This window comes from Caenorhabditis remanei, chromosome IV (assembly GCF_010183535.1).
Source record: "Caenorhabditis remanei strain PX506 chromosome IV, whole genome shotgun sequence".
NCBI classification, from domain to species: domain Eukaryota; kingdom Metazoa; phylum Nematoda; class Chromadorea; order Rhabditida; family Rhabditidae; genus Caenorhabditis; species Caenorhabditis remanei.
In genome coordinates, this window is record NC_071331.1 from 9,678,665 (window position 1) to 9,701,130 (window position 22,466).

A 22,466-nucleotide genomic window follows, 5' to 3' on the forward strand; every position below is an offset into this window, starting at 1 on the left:
AACCGTAGACAATCTCCCAATTCATTCTGCCTTCCCAGACTGCCTACTGTATGGCTGGTCATCCCTTTCCCTTGATTCTTATTGAATACTGGTAACCCCTCTATTTCTATTGATTCCTATGTCCTGTTTGTTACTGGTAAGCTATCTCATGCTCATATTTCATCTCATTTTCCAATATTTCAGCCTCTACTTACAACTTCGCGAGAGTATGTTTGGAGTTCGAACACAACCAAAGAAGCTTTGTGTTTTATTTAGTGCCCCAATTTGAGGGGGTGACTCATTTTATGGGCACAATCGGAATTCGACTTGGAGGAGTCAAAAAGGTGATTATTTTAACAGAATTCTGGAATCACAGCTTATTTTTCAGGACAACAAAAAAGCGAGTACAGTCGGATACGTCGATACGAGGTCGTCTGCTCATAGACTGAGCACCAAACTGAATCCTTCATGGCACGGAAAGGATAAGAATTTCCTCACTGAAATTACAAGAGTAACTGTGGAAGTTGGCATTATAAAATTAGTGAACTCAGGAGAATGGATATGCTTAAGACACTTGCTATGGATCAAAGCGTTTCTTACCCCACGTTCCGTCGATCAAGGATTGAAAGATTTGGTAAGCAACATTTTAATTAACAGTAATGTTGGTTAAATTTTTTTCATTGATTTCTATTCTTCAGGTGTCGGATAAACTGGAGCAGGCTAAATCTGAAGTGGTGCATTTCGAGGAAATCAACACAGTAAAAAACTATCGAAAGGATCAAGCCTTAGATAGTTATTTGACAATCCTCACGGCAGATTTAATCCACGTTATCCGAATATTCGATGGATTTATGGATACGGAAGAAATCAAAGGCTTCGTTGATCACTTGTTGAATACATTCAACAAAACTAATCTCAATACTATACTTTCTCAGTTGGAACATCTGAAAAATAAAAGTATTGTGAATATCGACGAGAGACGGATACATTCGGTGGTTCACTTGATGTCGTGCTGTACGGGACAGCGTCCCGCCACAATTATGACTGCCCTGATCTATCACGACAAAAAAACTTACAAGAACGATGGATTAGTGAAGAAACTATTTTGTCTGGCGTCCAAAAACGGCGGCGAGCTTGTTTTTCCAGTTCCTAATTTTCTTCAAAACTTCCTTACGAAGACGAAGAAAACTTTCTTCGATCCATTATGTGAATCGACGAATTCCGATGACGTTCTTCAAGCTTCACTAAAATATCGCAAAGCTTTTTTGAGGAAGCAGAAGAAGAGATGCGCGGCGATTCTGAAAGCCTCCCATACAAAAGGAAGAACCATTCAGGACGAGCTCGAGGAGCAAGGTTTCTTGGTCGTACGACCGAGTCGTTTATATGGAGAGAATGGGACTACTTCCAATTCAATTCATTCAACTGAAGAGACAGTGTGAGTTGTTTCTTCAAAGATTCCGTTAATTCTAGTTTTTTTTACAGAGACATCTGAGTCCGAAATCTTCTCTTTATCCTCCCACCCTCTTTCCACCCGCCTCAACCAACTCCGATTGCGTCCTCTCCTTTCACCCTCCTTCCACCCTCCTGCCACCAGGCTCAATCAACTCCGCGTCCTCTCCTCATCCCTTAATAATAAAATTTTAATAATGATGCCCTTGCTGTATCAGACTACTGACAAAGGGACCATGCTCTTGCAAGCCGACTTACTGCCGATATTGCAAACGGGTAGCAGGACATCACTATACCCTATGTGATTACCCCGTCAATTGGACCAAGACACCAGAAGACTATGTCCCGGAGAACTCAAGACGACCAGACGGTCACGCCACTCGAGGACACCATGGAAGACAGGGTTGGGAAATTCCGGGCCGGGCCGGCCCGACTGAGAAATTTTCCTTGGCCCGGCCCGGCCCGGTCGCCCCGGCTCCTGTAGAAATTTGAAATTTTTTGAAAAAATCTTGCATTTTTTTTGATTTTTTTTGCAAAAAAGTGGATTTTTTGACTGTGTTTTAGAATATCGGTAAAAACATTAGCGTACGAGAAATTTTGAGAGTTTTGACATTTTTTAAATGAAAATTTTGCAGAAATTTGTGAAAAAATGGTGCACATTTTTTGAATCCGGGCCGACCGGGCCGGGCCAGCCCGGAATTTCCCAACCCTGATGGAAGACACGACTACGACGAACGCTGGAGCTGGAATGGTCACAGAAGTGACTATAACGCCCCTCAGGGAAACCAACGAAGACGAAGCCCCAGTAGAGAGTCGGAGGATTCAAATGTTCCAGGACCATCGCACGGACGTCGCAGAGAAAGCCACGCCCCACATAGGGAACCATCTAGAGAGAGAGAAGACGACGCCAACGACACGATTCAACGGACAGCAGGAGACGACACTAAATGTATTGAGCCGGGAGTATACTCGAATCTCGTATTCTTTTTATTGATTTACTTTATTCTTGCTATTCTTCCATTGGTCCCCCATCCATTTTGCTCTTTCTTTCTATTGTCTAACGCCCCTGCACCCTCATCTTTCTCTACGCTATTCAGAATGACAACAGATCTTGTCAGGGACACATCTTGTCCGTTATTAGTTTTAACTAGAAATGTTCCGCTGAGCCAATAAACTCAATTTTATGGGTGGCCTTATTCTTTTGTTACGCACTGAAAAGTAGGAAATGAGAAGGATAGCACTTTTCTACCGTCGAGGATGCCAAAAACTAAAAAATCTTACTAAAAATACAAGAATTAAGACGAATTTTTCACTTTAACAGGAAACAAAAAGTACTTTGCCACCTGTGGGGGTCGAACCATAGAGTGTCCAACTGTTCAATCGAAAGTCTAACTCTCTACCAGTTGCGCCAAATGAGGCGGGCGCCACCACTTCCACTTTGTTCTATAGGAAGTTACTTTGTCGCTCACTGTCGTCGTCTAATTCTGATGCCGCTTTCCAGTAAAATTCTTCGTTTCATGATCGTTCATGATTCGTTCAGATGAATTGGGAGTCTCAAAACATCTTAAAATTAAATCAAATATATTGATTACATTTTCTATAACTAATTTATTGAAAATTCACCATAGAAAATCAAAGCAAATCAGTAACTACAAAATATGAATAAATAACAAAAACAAGATGTGCGATTAATGCAGTGCTCAAAGTCTCTTTTTCCATCGCTTCTTCTCCAATTGTTCATAAATTTTAATCTTGGTGTGGACTCTCACAACATACATTGACAGCACGAAGAATGCAATACCCACCACGGGGAGTGCGATCCTTTGACAGTTTTCCATTACCTGGAAATTTTAAATCTCTCGATTAACATTTCCGACAAATTCTATAACAATACAACAAGCTTATATAGGATTTTTGACCATTTTTGATGTGAATTTGAAAAAATTTCGAAAAATTTTGTGAAAAAATAGTGCACATTTTTTGGCTCCGGGCCGATATTTAGCAAGTCTGCTCTAATCCCTAATTGAGCATACCAAACACAACATCATTACACCGAACGGCACGAAAATCACCGGCAGAATCCATGGATTTTCGTTCTGAACGACACTGAAAGATGTCTCTCTTTCACCAATTTCATCGAATCTTTTCACATTTTCAGTCGAATTGTTCGTAGGAATTGTTGGATGAATATACGATTCTCTAGCACTTCTCTCTCCAATACTGGCTTCCCATAAACTGAAATTATTCGTGTTCGGGCCGAAATCAAACAAAATCTGGGCCAGGCCCGTTTTGAAACATTTTTTGAACTTTTTTTTAGAAAAAAGTATAGTTTTTGACCAAAACTTTAAAATTGAATCAAAATGTGAATATTTACGATAATTTTAGTATTTTCACTCTATATTTTCGAAAAATTTCAAAAAATTTAGTAAAAAAATGGGTACCCACTTTTTAATCCGGGCCAAATTTTCAAAATTTTTCAAAATTTTTGAAATTTTTTCGCGAAAAAGTCAAATTTTTGTCTATCAGTCAGAATTAGAAGAAATTCTGAGAAATAGTCAAAAATAGTCATATTTTCGATGAAGAAAAAAATTGGAAAAAAAGTGTCTTTTTAAAAAAAAATTTTCAACCGGTCCGGCCCGGCCTGATTTTTGACAAGTCTGAGGAAAACGGCTCATTTTCTCACCTCTTCAACGTTTTTTTCACGTTTTCCAATACTTTCTGCACAGAATTCTCCATCTTAAAACAGATTTTGATGAAACTGAATCTGAAATTTTTCTTTTCACTCGAGTCCCTCTGATTTCCTGCAAATATGAGCAATTTCTCAATTAATGCTCTCAAATAAAATGAGCACACTGCAACATTCTATAATTCCGAAATTCACCCAGTTTTCATAGAAAATCAACGCAAATCAATCACAATAATTAAATAAATAAAATAAAAAACAACAATCAATTAATGCTCCTTGAGCACCTCCTCGACTTGTCTTCTCGTATCCTCCGGTCCCTCTACCGTATGCCCGATCGTCCTCTCATCCGCATAAATCTCATGATCATTTCCACCGGGCGCCGTCTTATCACCAAAGAAATGAATCACGTCGAACTCGTTTTCAATATATTTCAAACAGAACGTTTTATCCCATCCCGTCGGGAACACATCGACACTTATTTGCCCGCCAATTGCGAATTGAAGTCCATATTTTCCGAAATTCTTCTCCAATTCCTCCACAAATTTCCGACGGATTCCGTGTTCGGTGTCGAATTGAACGAATTGCATTCGCTCGTCTTGTGAGCAGCTCCGTCCGATCGGCGACAAATTTATCATTCCATTTCGGAATTCCACGAAATTTCCACGTTTCACTGGCAGAGTGATGTCCGACATGTAGCGGAGAGCAAAGTTGATGAGCTCTTGCAGCTTATCGTCTCCAATCGCTTTTTGAATTGACTGAAAACTCAAAATTTTGTAAAAATAAGCAAAAAAAAAAAGATTTAAAAATAACCTGAACTGGAAACGGTTCTGTTCCCTTGAATCCGAGCAGTCCATTCTCGGAGAACACGTAGTCAAATAGAGAGAGCACTGGAAAAATTTGATTTGAAAAAAAAATCTAATTTTGAACGATAAATCCCTGAAAAACTTGGAAAACTACCAAAAATAAAAACAAATCCAGTTGTCCACGAGGACTACACGGCGCGTGGCCTAGAATACCAAGGTCCGTGTACTCCTCTCGGACAACCTAATATTTTTTATTTTCCAAGTTTTTTGAGAAATTCTTGGATTTTAGCTGAATTTTTGAACTTTTCACTTACCCAAATCAGTGTCGTGATTAGCCAATTGTTCGGTGATCTTTTTAAAGTCCGACCCGCCAACCACAGCCAACGGGACTCGTTTTCTCGCCTCAATCAGAAATTCTCGCATTTCTGGGGTGATTTGCTGGAAAATATTGAACTTTTTTTTAGTTTTAGAGGTTTTTTCAATTCGAAAATGGTCAAATTACCTGCCGAGCAGCTGTAAGTGTTCCATCGACATCAAAAACTAGAATAGTTTTCGGAAGTGGACGAGAGGACGACATCTGGAACGGAAAATTGAAAATTAAGAGAAAAATTCGAATTTCGAACGAAAAAAATAAGAAATAAGGAAATTTTGAGCTGGAAATACCAAATAATAGCGAAAAAACGGAAAAATTTCGAGAAATTCCATAACTTTATTCAATTTTTCAAAAAAATCCTTTTCGCCTACAAAATATGGGAAAAAAGACCAAAGAGACCAAATAAACCGAGATAAATTGAAAATTGGATTACAAGTGAGAAATGAGAATCCTTGAAACATAAAAAAGAGTAAATTTGAAGAGAAAAATAGGAAAAAATCTACTTTTCTGTGATTTTTTCAAGGAAAACCAGAGAAAATGAGTAATTTTGATGGAAAAATAGACAAAAAAAAATCCATTTTTCGGTGACTTTTTCAAGGAAAAACTTGGTTTTTTACACCGAAACGCAGATTTTTGAAGATTTTTCCATAGAATAAAACGTATAAAACACATAAAAAGAGAGATGAATGGAGAAGCCACGACTCAATGCAACGTAGAGATGCAACGTGTCGTAAAGAGAGGGAGAGACGCAGAAAACATTTCTCTGCGTCTCTCGTCTCTCGGGCGCCTAGTCAAATAAGAATTAAAGAGAGATAAAAGGTGGGTGAAATTATAGGTTTTTCGACAGAAAATAATGGCAAAAACATGAAAAATTGGGGGAAAAGTGGGAAAAAATTAGGAAAAAAAAGATTTTTGACATGAAAAAGGACATTTTATTCCAAAAGACGGGCGACACTAAAATTTGATTGTGAATTTGGGGATAGAATGGATTCAGTGGTCACTGGGTTAGAAGAAGTGATGTTGAGTTGAGGAAGACGTTGATTAGTGGTAGAAGTGGTATCCATTTCGTTATCTGGAATCATGCTAAACCGAAAATGAGCAGTGGGGATCAAGAAGGGGGCGGAGCTTACAGAAAAAAAGGGGCGGGGTTTGGAGAAAAATTTCTCAGAAAATAGGATTGAACTCGCTCGAATTTTAGGATCAAAATAGAGTTTTTTCCGTTAAAATAGGAGAAAATTACTATTTCGGGATAATTTGAATTAAATTTTTCAGGATTTTCTAAAAAAAATTGAGATGTGGCGCACCTCTGGCGCGTTTTTAGCTTTCTGATACCCACTTTTACAGGGAAACCTGAATTGTATATGAAAAAAAGCTTTTGAAATATCAGAAATTTGGCTGTCTGGTGCGCCTCGGGCGCGTTTTTGAGTATTTTTGGAAAAATATTTGAAAAAAAAAACGAAAAAAGTGGAGAAATTGACGAGCGTTTTACAGAAATTGTGAATTTTTATCCAAAGTTAGAGGTGCCTGGCGCATCTTGGACGCTTTTTTTTATTAGATTTTGATGTTTTTTCTCAAAACGCACTGGTGAATTCAGAAATTCAAAAACTTGGCTGTCTGGCGCGCTTTGAACGCGTTTTTTGAACATTTCCTTCTGCGAAAAGTTGTCAAAAATGAAAGTTTCCTGGACATTTTTCAAAAACTCTGCCTGTCTGGCGCGCCTTGGACGCGTTTTTAGCTTTTTCCAGCTGAAAATCGAATTTCGAGGGTCTGGCGCACCTTTGACGCGTTTGCGCCATATTTTTCTGGAAGATTCACCAGAAAAAAAAAACGAAAAATACGTAGAAAAAAGTATTTCAAAAATGCCCACAGCGCCCCCGTGAATTCAGAAATTCAGAAACTTGGCTGTCTGGCGCGCCTTGGACGTGTTTTTAGTTTTTTCATTCTCCAGGACATTTTTGAGTGAAAAATTCTCATTTTTTCGAGTTAAATCCAATTTTTACAATATCAAAATGCTTATCAGTTAGATGTTTTACCTCTATTGCCTTCTCCTTGTGGCTCCGCCCCCTCCTCCTCATCATCATTCATTTCCTCATCGTCTCCACTTCCAGTCTCTCCTTCAGCCGCCCGTTTCGCCGCTTCCGCCGCTTCTCTTTCTTCTTGCATTTTGCGTAAAAGAGCCACAGTAAATTGTTCTTCTATTTCTTCGTTGATTTCTGGAGGTGGAGCTGCTGAGGGGGCGGGGTCAGAGGCAGCAGAAGTCGATGGACCATCGGAATTAGAAGAAATTGAGAGTGCTTGTTGAGCTTTGACGAATTGAATGAATTGATCGTGATCGACGATTTCTGGAAAAATCGATTTTTTGCAGTTTTAAGGTGATATTCAGAAGGAATTGAAATATTTTTTAGAAAAATAGGTGAAAAACTGTGAAAGTGCTCCGAAACGAGGCTCCGCCCACTTTTCATCTGAAAATCCAAATCAAAATGGGCGGAGCTTGAGCATGTCAAACAAACGAGAAATTCTATTTTCAAAGTTCGGTTTTTTCTCTTTTTAAGTAAGTGGGCGTGGCTTATTATTAGGCTCCGCCCACTACTTCCGGAAAAAAACTCAAAAACCCGTCTCAAAATGCACATTTTCAGCCGGAAAATTGCTTCAAAGCAGTTCTGGTCGAACTTTTTGTTTTTTAGTGTTTCTCGGCCACGAAAAGTTTTTCTTCGTCCATGGAAGAATTTTTCGGTGGCCTAGAAACCCTGAAGAAAAAAGTTCGGCCAGCACTGCTTTTAAGCATTTTTCAGGCTGAAAATGTGTGTTTTGAGACGGATTATGAAAGTATTATCATAGGATTCTGCATATTTATCCGAAAAATCAAAAAACTCGGTTTTTTTCTACGAATTTGTTTTATTAGCACTGCTCGCTTCTTACGACCGCGCTCTACCGAAACCGGAGGAAATAGTGCGCGAAATTGAGAGACTCAGAGAAAAATAGACATTTTTCAAGGGCATTTCGGTAAAGCGCAGTTGTAAAAACAGTGCCGAGCTAATAAAAAACCTGGTTTTTCTACGAAAAATCATAAAAATTTCGTTTTTTTTTTCAACGAAAACTGAATAAATCGGGTTTTCTAGGCGAAAAATCGAAAAATTTTCACTTTTTTCAATAAAAAAATCAATAAATTTGTTTTTTTTTTCAATGACACGGAAATATTGGTCTTTTTCGGCGAAAAATCAAAAAAATCGGATTTTTTCCAACGAAAAATCAAAATTTTCAGCCGTTTCGCCCTTACTCGGCTCTTTATGCATCATAATATTCAATGCATTGGTCGTCCACTCGGCCTGCGTATTCAATCGATGCGTCTCATGACACAATTCGAACATTTTCTGGAATAAGCACGCCTGTTCGAGTTCAATCGATCCACGAAGCGACGGAATCCATTTGTGATGTTTGTGACACGCCTCCTTCTTCGTTCGGCATCCCTCATCGCCAAACGGACTGAAAAATTCAATATATATTGTGATTAGGCTCCGCCCACTTTTCTTCTGAAAAGTGGGAGGTTTGACATTTTGCAACCGATATTACGCCTCTTTTTCACTGTAAAATTACAGTTTTTCAATCGAATTCCAAAATTTTCGTCACAGTGGGCGTGGCTACTCAGGCTCCGCCCACTTTTTTTTTTCGAATAAACGTTTTTCGACACAAAGAATCGCGAAATTCTGGTCCAAAAACTGTGAAAATACCCCGAGACGGAAAAAAATATTGTGATTAGGCCCCGCCTACTTTTCATCTGAAAATAAGCATCAAAATAGGCGGAGCTTGTCAAACAAACGCTATTTTCTTGGCTCCGCCCATTTTTCGCTCAATTTTGAATCTCGAAATGCAGTAGATAAGTGGGCGTGGCTTAATAGGCTCCGCCTACCTATCGGTCTCCAAATTCGCCTCCGTTTTGAAACTCACAAAAGTGGGCGGAGCCAAGTTTCGTAGAATTTCAAAATTTCAGAAATTGTTAATCTGGCGCGTCTTTGGCGCTTTTTCCAACTTACTCATCACACTCAATCAATTCTGAAAGTGTATTCGCATAGTCTCCTCCACTGCCGCTCTCCCATTTCTTCGGATATCCACAAACCAATAAAGTCTGCTCAATTCCAGGTTTTCGATGCTCTGGACACAAAGATTTGAGTCGTTTACAGTAGGTTCCTGTCCTCGCGTCGAAGTTCTCACAATAGAAATTGTCGTTATTCTTCTCTGGGGCACCGAACGACATCGCCTTCTCGTTTCGAGCCCAACACAGTTCGATGTGTTTCGTGTATTTGCGGAGAGCAATATCAGGAGCACCGCAGACGACGCATGCTTCGCACTGAAAAAAAGAAAATGGGGAGAAATTTTTTATTAGGCTTGGAAAGGGGCACTTGTCTTTTTTTAACAAATTCACAGCTGTGCGAGGCGTAACATCGCGGAAACGAGCTCCGACGCACAGCGGTTGGCACGGTGCCAAAAAAGACTTGGCCGAGTGCCAAATTCAAATTTTACGTTTTTTCATCGAAAATTTCAAAAGAAACCGCGACGCGCATGTAACGCGAGGGAAAAATTCGATTTTTCGTTGCGGACCTTCCGCCTAGCACCTCTGTGCAAATTGTCATCTTGGGTAAAAAAGATCAGTTGAAAAAGTGGATTTGGCTTTGCCCACTTTTGTGAGTTTCAAAATGTAGGGACTTTACAAGTTCTAGGTCAACTTCTCGACCTTGAAATTCATCCATTTCTCCGAATTTGGAGACCGGAAAGTGGGCGGAGCCTAATAAGCCACGCCCAATTAACTATTGGATTTAGTTGATTTCATGTCCAGTTTACTGCTTTTCGAGTTTCAAAACTGCGCAAAAAATGGGTGGAGCCAAGCTCAAGCTCCACCCATTTAGATTATTATTTTCAGCTGAGAAGGGGCGGAGCCTGACTAGAATTTTTTTTCCATTTTTGACAGGAAATTTCGCATTTTGGTCTAGAAATGCCTTATTTTTTACTAGGAATATCTCATTTTTGACAAGAATTTACGTATTTTTGACTGAAAAATTCTTTTTTTTTTACTGAAAATGTTGTATTTTTGACTGAAAATTTCTCATTTTTGACTGAAAATTTCGCGATTTTGATTGAAAATTTCGCATTTTCACTAGAAAATTCTCATTTTTGCCTAAAATTTTCACATTTTTGACTATAAACTAACCAAATTATCATCATACTTCTCCACGGTACCCAACGGCTGTAATTTGATCTGATTCTCGACGAAAAAGTACAATTTCTCAAGGAATCCAATCATATTCTTCTCTGCTTTCGTCAACTCTTCCACTTCCTTCTTCACCGCCTCTCGTCTCTGTTTGATCTCCGTATCGAAGGTACGTGTTGCCGCGGGTCCCGGTGAGAAGTATTCTTTGCATCGTTGTGGTAGAATCTCAGTTAGTCTCATCTTCGCCAGAATCTTTCCACATTCATCCGAACAGTATTTACTGTCGGTGCGTGCTTCGTAGATACAATCCGGGTTGAGACATTGACGTGGCTCTTTGTTCGAGGCAGACTGGAAATTCTGGAAGAGGTCGTTAGAATACAGAGGAAAAATTCGGAACTTTTTGACTGAAAAAACCGAAAAATTCGAAAGTTTTTGACTGAAAAAACCGGAACAATTCGAGAAAAATTGTTTGAAAAAATGAGTTCTTCGGAGTCAAAAATCTTAAATTTGTATGAAAACTGTAAGTATTTCCAGTACAGAACACCAAAATCCTGTTTTTGAGTGCAAAATTAAAAAATCACATTTTTTTTTTAGGAAAAACCGAAAAAACACCATTTTTGTTACTAAATTTTTGAAAATTTCAGTTGAAATTTCCAAAAATTTTCCGGTGTTTTTCGAAGCATTTCAATCAGACTGGAAATTCTGCAGAGATTTGAATTAAAATTCTCAAATTTGATCGATTTTTTCAGCAGGATTTTCCGAAAAGTTGAGATATTCTATGTCTGGCGCACCTCTGGCGCGTTTATGGAAAAAGCTTCATAAACAACTTTTGACACCGAAAATTGTTGTAAAATTCAGAAACTCTAGCTGTCTGGCGTACCTTGGACGCGTTTTTAGTTTTTAGCGGGAAATCGAAAAATCGCTTTTTTTTGTTACGTATTTATGGAAATTGTTTGAACTTTTTTTTTTCGAAAACTATCCGAAAATGTTTCGCACAGCCCTGTTGGAGATGGTAAATGAAATTATTAGGCCAATTAACTAGCAATTTACAATTATTTCAAGAGAGATTTTTTGGTTGAACATACCAAAATTTCTCGATTTCAGCGAATTTTCACCAATTTTTCCCCATTTTCCAGTCAAAATCTCACGAAAACCCGATAAAAATCAATTGGCAGACAAAAATTTTGACGGCGATGACTATAACCACCCAAACTTACAGTAATCTGAGTGCGTTTCCTTCTCAAATCGGCCGATTGCTGTCGTGTCGGTCGATTAGAGACGTAGTCTCTCTCACTGAGAAGTCTTTCTGCCATCACAACTTCCTTCTTTTTCCGTCCTCTTTTCTTCTTTTCAACTGGCTCCGGGGCCTCAGATGGTCCTCCTGACGCTGCTGATGTGGAGGCCGCCTGCGCTTCACGGACGGCGGTTTTGGCCATTATTGCCTTGAGATTCTCGTCTGCCTTCTTTTTCACTGAAAATGGATTTTTTGATGAGGCATTAAGAGGTGTCATGGTATGATATTTCTGCACGGATTCAGAAAACTTCGGGAGAAAAGTCTCAAATTCGCGTAAAACAGTAAAATATCACAGACTTGTCAAAAAATCGGGCCGGGCCGGGCTGAATTTTCTCTCGGCCCGGATTCAAAAGTGGGTACCATAGTTGTACGGAATGCCATTTTCCGAAAAACCGGAATCCGGAATCCGGAACCGGAATCACATTTTTAACTTTCCGGAATCCGGAATCCGGAACCGGAATCACATTTTTAATTTTCCGGAATCCGGAATCCGGAACCGGAATCAAATTTTTAATTTTCCGGAATCCGGAACCGGAATCAAATTTTTAATTTTCCGGAATCCGGAATCCGGAACCGGAATCACATTTTTAATTTTCCGGAATCCGGAATCCGGAACCGGAATCAAATTTTTAATTTTCCGGAATCCGGAATCCGGAACCGGAATCAAATTTTTAATTTTCCGGAATCCGGAATCCGGAACCGGAATCAAATTTTTAATATTCCGGAATCCGGAATCCGGAACCGGAATCAAATTTTTAATTTTCCGGAATCCGGAACCGGAACCGGAATCAAATTTTTAATTTTCCGGAATCCGGAATCCGGAACCGGAATGTCAAAAAAAACCCGGAATTCCGGACAACTATGGTGGGTACCCATTTTTACTTAATTTTTTTAAAAAATTTCGAAAAAAGAGTGAAAATGTTAAAAATTATCATAAATATTCAAATTAAGATTCAATTTTAAAGTTTTGGTCGAAAACTATACTTTTTCCAAAAAATGTTCAAAAAATGTCAAAAAAAAATTCAATTTTTTTTCAAAAAATGTTTCAAAACGAGCCGAGATTTTGTTTAATTTCGGCCCGGCTCAACCCGTGACAAGTCTGAAATATTAGACTTGCAACGGGCCGGCCTGGTCTGCAAAGGCTCGGGTCTCAGTACAAAAATGTGACAATTTCTGAAATTTTTTCGCGAAAAAGTCACATTTTTGACTATAATTCAGAATTAGAAGAAACTCGAAAAATCATCTAAAAGTTTACATTTTCGAAGAAAAAGAGACTTCTCACCAAGAATACTCAAGCAAGGCCGAACAGCTTCTAAGCTTCAAACTACATAAAAATTCAAATCCAAGGCCGAGACAAACGGATAGGAATCAACTCATTCAAAAGTTCACTAATAACATAGAGAAGAATGAAGAAGAGAGAGAGGGGAGAGGGAGAGGTGTCTAGACACCTCTCTTTGACTTTCCTCTCATTTTACTGATGTAGCCGTCCTATTTATAGCAAAAGCTTTATAGCAGTGCACGCTTCTTACATCCGCGCTCTACTGAAACCGACGAAAAGTGTAAGCGAAATTGAGAGACTCAAAGAAAAAGAGACATTTTTAAAAGGGGTTTTTTCGATGGAGCGCAGTTGTAAGAACTGTGCCGTGCTACTAGCTCATCACAGTTCTTAAAACTGCGCTCCATCGAAATCCTCTTGAAAATGTCTCTTTTTCTCTGAGTCTCTCAATTTCGCACACAATTTTCTTCGGTTTCGGAAGAGCGCGGTTGTGAGAAGCGTGTCGTGCTAATATTCTTTCGGAAAGATCCATAGTTGTCAAGGCCCGGGCAAATTGGCGCGAAAGTCAAATTTTTCAAATTTCTTCGCGAAAAAGTAAAATTTTCCACTATCATTTAAAATTAGAAGAAATTCTGAAAAATAGTCAAAAGTGGTCACATTTTCGATGAAAAATTGGAAAAAAAAATCGAAAAAAAGGTCATTTTTTGACGCCGGGACGGCCCGGGCCTTGACAACTATGGAAAGATCCAAAAAAGAAATTTAGGAGGACAGAGAGCTCTAAATGAGCACATGGAAGGTACTAATTTCCAAAAGTGCACACACCTGCAAACGGCGGGGCGAAAATAATTGAAACCTCTCTCAGCCGCGTATACATACACGACGGAGAAGATCAAGAAAAGGGGATTAGGGGTGAGGAGAGCCGGGGCGGTTGCCGGGGTTTCGGCTCAGTCAGAGCAGTAGCTCTGGCTCTTTTTATTCTGCTTTATTTCTACGAGAGGTGCTGACTATGAGATGGATGGCAGGTGTTTGTTAGAGGCGATTTGTATTTCGAGAAGAGGTGACGACCAGAGTTGTACGGAATGCCGTTTCCGGAATCCGGAACCGGAATGCCGAAAAAACCCGGAATTTCGAAATTTCGGAATCCGGATACCGGACAACTCTGGTGACGACAGGAGAGAGAGAGGGAGAACCGAGAGGAAATGTGAGTTTTCGCTTCAAATTTTTGGACAAAATTGCAAAATTTTGTGTTTGTCAAGGCCCGAGTACTTGGTGCACAAATTCAAATTTTTCGAACATTTTTCGCGAGAAATAGAAGAAATTCTGAAAAATCATCTAAAAGTTCACGTTTTCGTTGAAAAATTGAAAAAAAAGTTTTTTTTAATTTTTGAAAATCGCCTGAAAAAACCTTGCTGAACACTCTGACTTTTCGCTTAAAAATGTGAAAAAAAAAAACGATTTTCTTATTAAAATTTCACTTTCGACGGTTTTTAATTAAAATTTTCCCAAATTTTCAGTTTTTCAGCTAAAATTTTCAAAAAATAATTTATTGTGAAGATTTTTGCGCTGTAAACGATAATAAAAATAGTATTTTTAGTTGAAAATACATTTTTTCCCGATTTTTCCTGAAAAAAACCAAAATGGAAATGAAAAAAAGGATTTTTGCGATTTTTTTCGATAATCTCAATAAAAAATTATCTGCGGCACGGTCTTTTATTAAGCTCCGCCCATTTTTTTGCGGCAGTTTAAAAAAACGGACTGAAATTCTGTGATATTAAAAAAAATTGAATTTTGGCGATTTATCGAAAAATGATTGCAAAAAGTTAGTTTAAACCGAAAAATCACAGAAAACACTAAATTTTTCGTTTAAAAACTGGAAATTTCACTCGTTTTCTGATAGAAAAATGCAAAAAAGCGGAAGAAATTGTGATTTTTAGGCATTTTTACTTTGAAAAACACATTTTAACCCAATTTTTTTGATTTTTCGGGTCGAAAATATGTGTAAAAAAGCAATTTTCACTCCAGAAATCCAATTTTTGACCTAAAATGTGAAAAATCTGAAGAAATTGTCATTTTTCGGTATTTGTACTGTGAAAAACCCAAATTTTAAAGCAATTTTTTGAGTTGTTGAGGCAAAAACCCGATTTTCGCACATAAATCCTTTTTTTTTCAAAAAAAAAAATAGAATTTTGTCGTCAATTTTTCGAAACATAATCGAAAAAAGATAGTATAAACCAAAATTTTCAGAAAAAAACTATAATTTTCATCAGCACGGTCTCCCATACTGCGAAAAAGAACTGCAAGGAACGTGAAGGCGATTTTTTCACGTTTTAATTCAATTCTTTTATTTTTTGCACTGAAAATTCAGTTTTTTCAGGTTTTTAGACTTCGCAATGGATGAAAAAAGGTCCCGTCCTACAGAATTGTAGAAAATAAAATGCTCTATCTTATGAGCCAGAAAACGTGAAATTTGGTCTGAAATTCACTTTTTCTATACAGAAAAACTGATTTTCAGAATATTGAGATTTTCTGCCATTTCATCCAATATTTTTTTTCAAAAAAATTGTAACAGTTTTGGAGCATCCTCAAGAACATTATGTGCAATTTTTATTAGAAAGTGTTTTCTACCAAAAAAGTTATACTCAATTTTCTGAAAATCAGTTTTTCTGTATAGAAAAAGTGAATTTCAGACCAAATTTCACGTTTTCTGGCTCATAAGATAGAGAATTTTATTTTCTACAATTCTGTAGGACGGGACCTTTTTTCATCCATTGCGACGTCTAAAAACCTGAAAAAACTGAATTTTCAGTGCAAAAAATAAAAGAATTGAATTAAAACGTGAAAAAATCGCCTCCACGTTCCTTGCAGTTCTTTTTCGCAGTATGGGAGACCGTGATCAGGAAAATATAAAAAGCGTAAAAAAGCGGAAGAAATTGTGATTTTTAACCATTTTTAATGTGAAAAACACATTTTAACCCAATTTTTTTTGATTTTTCGGGTCGAAAACTTGTGTAAAAAAGTCGATTTTCTCTTCCTGATTACCTGCTTCATCATACATCTTTCTCGCCGAGAAGCACCGCTTCTTCTCACAAGTTTTGCCCGTTCTACACGGCCAACACGAGGCACAATCGATCTTTTCATTGCATCGAATACAATTCGCACATCGAAATTTCCAAATCTCCTCGTTGTCCTCATTGTCTTTAGTCGATAGACCACTCATCTGGAAATTGAAGACCTGAAGACCTAAAGGAGGGGCGGGACGGAGGATCAGTAAAGAGAGGGGTGTGACTACCAGAAATAGCTGCAAACTTCTAGGGAACTTCACAGACATTTCCTTTATTTTTTTCATTTTTCAGGAGAGCACACAAACTGGGGGAAGGGAAAACACTTTTGGAACATGAGAGAGATGCATTTTTGGGGTTAGAGAGGAAAAAAGAAAAGAAACCTTTAAGATTACAACTGAAACAGATCTTTTTCAATAAAATAAAATAAATGAAACAGACAAAAAGAATAAAAATATTTGGAGGAATCGGAAAAAAAATCGATAATTATTCCTTCTTCTCCTCCGTAACTTTCTCCTCAGAAGGCTGCTCATCAACGGCGATTGGCTCGGTTGTCGTGGAATCCGAAGCGGTGACGGTGGCAGCTGGCGCGTCTTGGGCGTCTTCTGATGTCGACTTCTCGGCAGATTTCTCCGTTGGCTTCTCGTCCTTTTTCTCAGCGGATTTCTCCTTTTCTTCCTTCTGAAAATGTTGAATTTTGAATGGAAAATGACATTTTTTCGGGTCAAAATTTTGTCCATTTAATCCGATATGAGAGAAAACTGACGGAAATATCCATGTTTTTGAACAAAAATCAATTTTTCAAGTGAAAAATCGCAAAATCCCACTTTTTCGAGGAAAAATCGCGATTGTTTCCATAAAAAACTAATTTTTTTTTGGAAAAATGAATGTTTTCACCAAAAATCCATATTTTCAGCAGGAAAGTACCATTTTTCAGTTAAAAATCTAAATTTTCACTCTAAAATTGACATTTCCAGCATCCCAGTGACAAAGATGACTCTCCAGATGTCAATTTTCCGTTTTTGATTAAAAAAAACCAAAAAAAACACACTTATTGAGAAAAAATAGCACATCACAGTTATCACAACTGCGCTCTACCGAAATGCCCATGAAAAATGTCTCTTTTTCTCCACGTCTCTCAATTTCGCACACAATTTTCTTCGGTTTCGGTAGAGCGCGGTTGTAAGAAGCGTGCAGATCAAAAATTCCAGATTTTAGCCCAAAACCACACAATCCCTAACCTTCTCCTTCTTCGGCGCCGGCATAGCCTTCTCAACCACCGAAAAAATGCGATCCGCATGCCGTTTGCAGTCTTGAAGCGCTTGTTTCAACGACGAGTTATCGTCTTGAACAGTTTTAAGCTGAGCACTCGTCTCGTTCAATTTCTTGTTCGATTTGTGATAGTGCGAGTCGATATCCTTCTTCTTCTTCTCAATATCCGCCTTCGCCTCACGCAGTTGTTCTGGAAAAGATAATTTTGTATGATGGCTGGCGCGCCTACGCCGCCTTACCAATCAACGAGATCTGCTCATTAACCGTCGCTTTCGCCTCATCTCTCTCCTTCTCCACTTGCTTCAACAACTTCAATTTCTGCCCCACATTCACTGCACTTCCATTAATAATCACAACACCATCTGATGAAACCTCCGACGACGTCTTCTGAGTCGTCTGATCCTCCGAACTCTTCGCCAACTTCATCCCGAATCCTTTAATCAAATCGTCAGTCTCCACAACGTCATCAGCGCCGCCCGGTGTGTGACGAACGTTTCCGTCCATATCGGTAAGCACATCAGTCAGATGACGATAGTTGATCTTGTCTCGAACTGACAACTTCTTCGCGAGCTTCTGAATTTGACCTCGCGATATTCCGAATTCTCCATTGTAGAGGATCTCCTCGATATCTCGTTCAGTCAAATAACCACAAAGATTCGCGTCGAAAAGTGAGAACGCTTCGTAGACAGTTCGATTGGCGACAACTGATTTCACCTCTATTCTCTCAACCTTCTCCTTCTTTTCCTCCTTTTTCTCTTCTTCTTTTTTCTCTTCTTTCTTCTCGGAAGACTTCTCCTCAGCTCCTCCTCCATCCGCTGGTTTCTCAGTTTCAGTCGCCACTTCAACCGGCTTCTCTCTCGCCTCATCACGCCGCTTCTTTTCAGCATCACGATCTCCACAATTCACTAGTGTCTCGTAGATAGTAAACGCCGAATTTCTCTCAATCATCTCCTTGAAAGCCTCAGCGAAGAGTGAAACCTCGAACTGATTCTCCTTGTTATCATCGTGACGATAGTCCAAAAGCGAGCTGAGACTCATCACTTTACAATCAAACTTTCCAGATTTGTAGCTTTTCGACGGGAAAACCAAGATTTTCTTGTCTTTCGGCAGCTGATAATGCTTCTCGAGCGCCTCTCGCTTCTCTCGTTTCTCCTTTTCCAACGCCTCCTCCTTTTTCTTTCGCTTATCAGCCTCTTCTTGCTCTTTCTTCGCCTCTGCTTCGGTCTTCGCCTTGGTTTCCTCTATTGGTGGCGCTATGAATGCGGCCTGAAATCATTTCAGTGAAATTTGGAAAAAATGAATTCTGAGCAACTTTCTCTCTTTTTTCTTTCTGTTTTTTCTTCTTTTTACGATATAAATTGAAAAAAAAAACACGAAAATTTGTTGAAAAATCGAGAAAACGAGGAATTGAGAAATCATTTTGTCCGAGAGGACTACACGGTGGACAAAACTCTTCCACGAAGGGTCATTTTGAGCCGGGAAAAACGGGAATTTAGAGGGTTTAGAGCGATTTTCAGCATATGCTCCAATGATAAAAGTTGCTCAAAAACTCTTTCTTTTTCAACTAACCGGATTCTCTTCTCCAGCTGTCTCCTGCTTCACCGCCGCATCCGACACATCCTTCATCTCGACATCTTTCGCCGCCGCCGCCTCCGTCGACTTCTCATTATCAAGAGCCGTCTGAAGGCGTTGCACGAGGAGCGTCTTAATCCCCTTCGTCTCCAGTCCACGAAGCTCCAACTCGACACGAAGTTCCGCGACTTTCATCGATTTCGGATCAAGTTTACTCCAATTCGTCGGGCCTTGTCCAGCGTCGACGACGTGCTGCGGCGTCTTGTCATCCGATTCGCTGTTCATACTGACGTCAGCATCGTTCTCCACCTAAATAGATATTGGTTATGAAAGGAATGGGAGGACTTTGGAGATGAGATGGAGAGAGATAGATATTTTCTGCTCAAAAAATCGTTTTTTTACTCATTGTACCTAGAATAATAGTGATTGCTGAATACTGAAAATGAGGTTTTCTTTGGTTTGGGGGCATGCAAACTGTATTATTTGAGGCTGGGGGCGAGAGAAAAGCATTGTGGTGATTGGGGACAGCACACAGCACAGTAACCAAGTAACATCACGGATAAAAAAAGAAAAAAAGACTCGAAAATCTAAAAGAATAAATGAAAACCCATAACAGGACGATACTTTCCTTGACTTCCTTCGTCTCTTCCTTCGTCTCAGACGACGCTTCTTTTGGCTCTTCGCAAGCCGATTCTGTAGCCGGGACGACGACGACATCTGAAGGTGTTGTTTCCTGAACTTCTGGCTCCGCCATCTCCACGACGACCGGCGGCTCCTCCTCCTCAATCTTCAACGCGTCGATTTCAGCCAATTTGGCCTTGAGTTGTTCGCCAATTCCAGCTTCGGCGGCCGTCCATTGCGCATCATCTAGAGCCAATGATTGAGTGTCGGGGAGCAAGAAGTTGACGTGATCTATGCGCTGCTTATCGGCACGGTAGTAGCGAATTGTGACCATTGAGAACCTGTGTTCGGCAAATGAAATGGATGGAGAAATAGAGAAAGAGAGTTTTCAGAGAGAGAGATTCTGATGAGAAGTTGAAGTTCGGCACGTCGGCAAAGATCGGATTGTGTTTGTGAGAGATTCAGATTTAGAGAGAGACACATATTTTCGGTTTTTAGAAAGAAAAAGTTTAAATTAACCCTAGAGGACAAGAAGAAGGCGAAACCGAAATTCCGGGAGCTTACCACTGAGAAACCGACGACAAATCGATTCCGGTGAGAGCACGAGTCGTACGGACCGCCGTACGGATCATTGTGGTCGGAGAGCTCGGATCGGCACCGTCGAGCGATGGAGACCAGGCTCCGCCGATTCCCATAGTCTCTTTTCCGCGAGCGCCTGGAGAAAAAATAATTGAGTTTTTTCCCCCGATTTTCAGTTTTTTCATACTTGCAAACCGGGACGTAACTCGCTTCAAACTCAATATTATAAGCTGAAAAATATACGAAAAAGTAAATCTCGGCGAGTTCTATGTCAGTGACCTACTGAACAGACAGAATTAGAATGAAAATTAGCTTCAAAACACCTATTTTCAGCTCTAAATTGCTTAAAAGTGGCCCGTGGCCGAATTTTTGGTTCAGTTTGGGTTTCTAGGCCAGAATCTGAATTTCACGAACATTTTCACCTACTACGAGCTGGGCTAGAGTGACTTTTTTGGCCATTTTCGCGTTTTTTGGCACTTATTTTCTGAAATTTACATAAGCCCAAACAGGAAAAAATTCGGCCACGAACCACTTTTAAGCATTTTAAAGCTGAAAATAGGTATTTTGGAACCATTTTCATTATAATTTTGTCTCTTCAGTAGGCCACGGACATAGAACTCGCCGAGATCTACATTTTGGTATATTTTTCAGCTCATAAAACTCAGTTTGAAGCAAATTACGCGGCTACCCGGTTTGCAAGTGCGAGTTTTCCATTATTTACCAGTTAAAAAGTGAAGATTCTTCAAGAGACTCTGCGGCTCCTGATGATCATCTGTAGTGCCATCAGCCATCAAACAGAACGACTTCTTGACGACTTCCGATTTTCCAGCGTGCGACAAAAGCAACACTTTCACCTGGTGACGATGATCAGAGTCTTCTGGTTCGAGCTCTGGAAGTGGCTCTCCGATATAGTCGACGTCTTTGTTGAAGACGTGGAATTGAATCGGATTATTCATGTCTAATGACATATCCAACTGGATTGTGGATACCCAATCGAAAGTGAGATCCACGTAATCCGATGGGAGATACATCTTGGAATATCTGTGACGGAGAACCGATCCAGACACGATTTGAGATAGGAGAGCCGGTCGTTGGACACGACATTCGTAGCGAGGAATGATTCTGGCACGTCTTCTTGGCGGACTCGCACTATCACGACGAATCGACGGAGCGACACTTCCACTGGGACTTCTCTCTCGTTTTCTGTCGTTTTTGACTGGAGCAGTAGCTGGAGAAGAGGCTCTTCTAGGGGAGACAGCACGTCTCGGTGGTGGAGATCTTCTGGGTTCTCTCGCCTCTCTGGGTTCACGAGAAGGACGGGTATCACGTTTTGGACTGCTACGCCTTGGTGGAGAAGCACGTCGAGCTGGTGGAGAGTGACGACGTTGTGGAGCGGAACGATGGAGTGGTGACTCGTTTCCACGGCCACCACCGTTACGATCTCCTCGATCGTTCGATCCCCAACGCTGGGATTCTTGACCGCCACGTTGCTGAGGAATCTGTTGTTGTTGTTGCTGTTGTGGAGGAGCTTGGCGCACTGGCTCTTGTTGGGTGGCCGCGTTGAGAAGTTGGATTCTGTAGGCGTTCCATTTGAACGGCATCGATGGGTTGTAGTTGGCCTCTACCATCACTTTGTCGCCGACACGTGGATGGGAGCCGCGGATTACGCTGAAAAAAGAACGAATTCCTCACTTTCCCCCATTTTCTCTTTGTATTTTTTGAAATTTTCCTTTTCAGAACTCCCTACGAACCTATGTTGGAAAAAGACGTCATCATCGACGAATCCATAAGTATCAAGCATTTTAGTGACGACACCGACGAAAGTCCGTTGATTTTTGGCGCCCGCGTTCTGTTGCATGTTACCCCCTTGCTGAAGACCGTTTTGTTGTTGGAAGCTCTGTAAGAACGAAACACAAAAAAATGCAGCGCCGTGAATACTCCACTAATTACCGGTTGTTGTTGAGTCAGAGACTGTTGTGGGACTGCGCCCATGATTCCTTGCATTCCGAGCACATTTGGCGAGGAGAACGCCGCCTGATTGACCATTCCCATCGGAACGCCCATTCCGACCATTGGAACACCACCGAAGTTGACTGCCGGGAAGCCGGAGAGCTGTGGAGCACCTCCTGGAGCAGTTGGACGATGCCATTGATTGGGCGGTTTTCCGCCACCGAATTGAGACATCTGAAATGTTAGGAAAATGTGTATGGGGTGATGGCGGGATCCATGGAGGGGGAAATGCGGAGAAGTCGATAGCCAAACAACGAAGTAGAATAGTTGCAAATTGCATATTTATAGTG

General features: G+C 40.0%; 4 protein-coding genes across 4 annotated transcripts; 1 reads left to right on the top strand and 3 right to left on the bottom strand.

Moving 5' to 3' along the window:
- Positions 1-284: 284 nt before the first annotated feature.
- Positions 285-1,471, top strand: GCK72_013067 (uncharacterized protein; the record flags this gene model as incomplete). Its single annotated transcript, XM_053729619.1, has 4 exons — positions 285-323; positions 368-613; positions 678-1,414; positions 1,462-1,471. 4 exons carry the CDS (start codon positions 285-287, stop codon positions 1,469-1,471), a joined length of 1,032 nt encoding a protein of 343 aa, XP_053584391.1.
- A 2,909-nt stretch (positions 1,472-4,380) lies between these two features.
- GCK72_013068 (uncharacterized protein) lies at positions 4,381-5,494 on the bottom strand (the record flags this gene model as incomplete). The annotated part of the gene is made up of 4 exons (XM_003090984.2): positions 4,381-4,869; positions 4,925-5,001; positions 5,232-5,355; positions 5,420-5,494. 4 exons carry the CDS (start codon positions 5,492-5,494, stop codon positions 4,381-4,383), a joined length of 765 nt encoding a protein of 254 aa, XP_003091032.2.
- Positions 5,495-6,222: 728 nt separating this feature from the next.
- Positions 6,223-16,280, bottom strand: GCK72_013069 (uncharacterized protein; the record flags this gene model as incomplete). Its single annotated transcript, XM_003090985.2, has 7 exons — positions 6,223-6,362; positions 7,324-7,632; positions 8,568-8,773; positions 9,322-9,635; positions 10,494-10,841; positions 11,711-11,964; positions 16,103-16,280. The coding sequence occupies 7 exons, from the start codon at positions 16,278-16,280 to the stop codon at positions 6,223-6,225; spliced, it is 1,749 nt and encodes a 582-aa protein (XP_003091033.2).
- A 328-nt stretch (positions 16,281-16,608) lies between these two features.
- GCK72_013070 (uncharacterized protein) lies at positions 16,609-22,350 on the bottom strand (the record flags this gene model as incomplete). Its single annotated transcript, XM_053729620.1, has 9 exons — positions 16,609-16,803; positions 17,364-17,584; positions 17,634-18,660; positions 18,964-19,275; positions 19,586-19,928; positions 20,152-20,302; positions 20,888-21,834; positions 21,918-22,063; positions 22,117-22,350. 9 exons carry the CDS (start codon positions 22,348-22,350, stop codon positions 16,609-16,611), a joined length of 3,576 nt encoding a protein of 1,191 aa, XP_053584392.1.
- Positions 22,351-22,466: the final 116 nt, after the last annotated feature.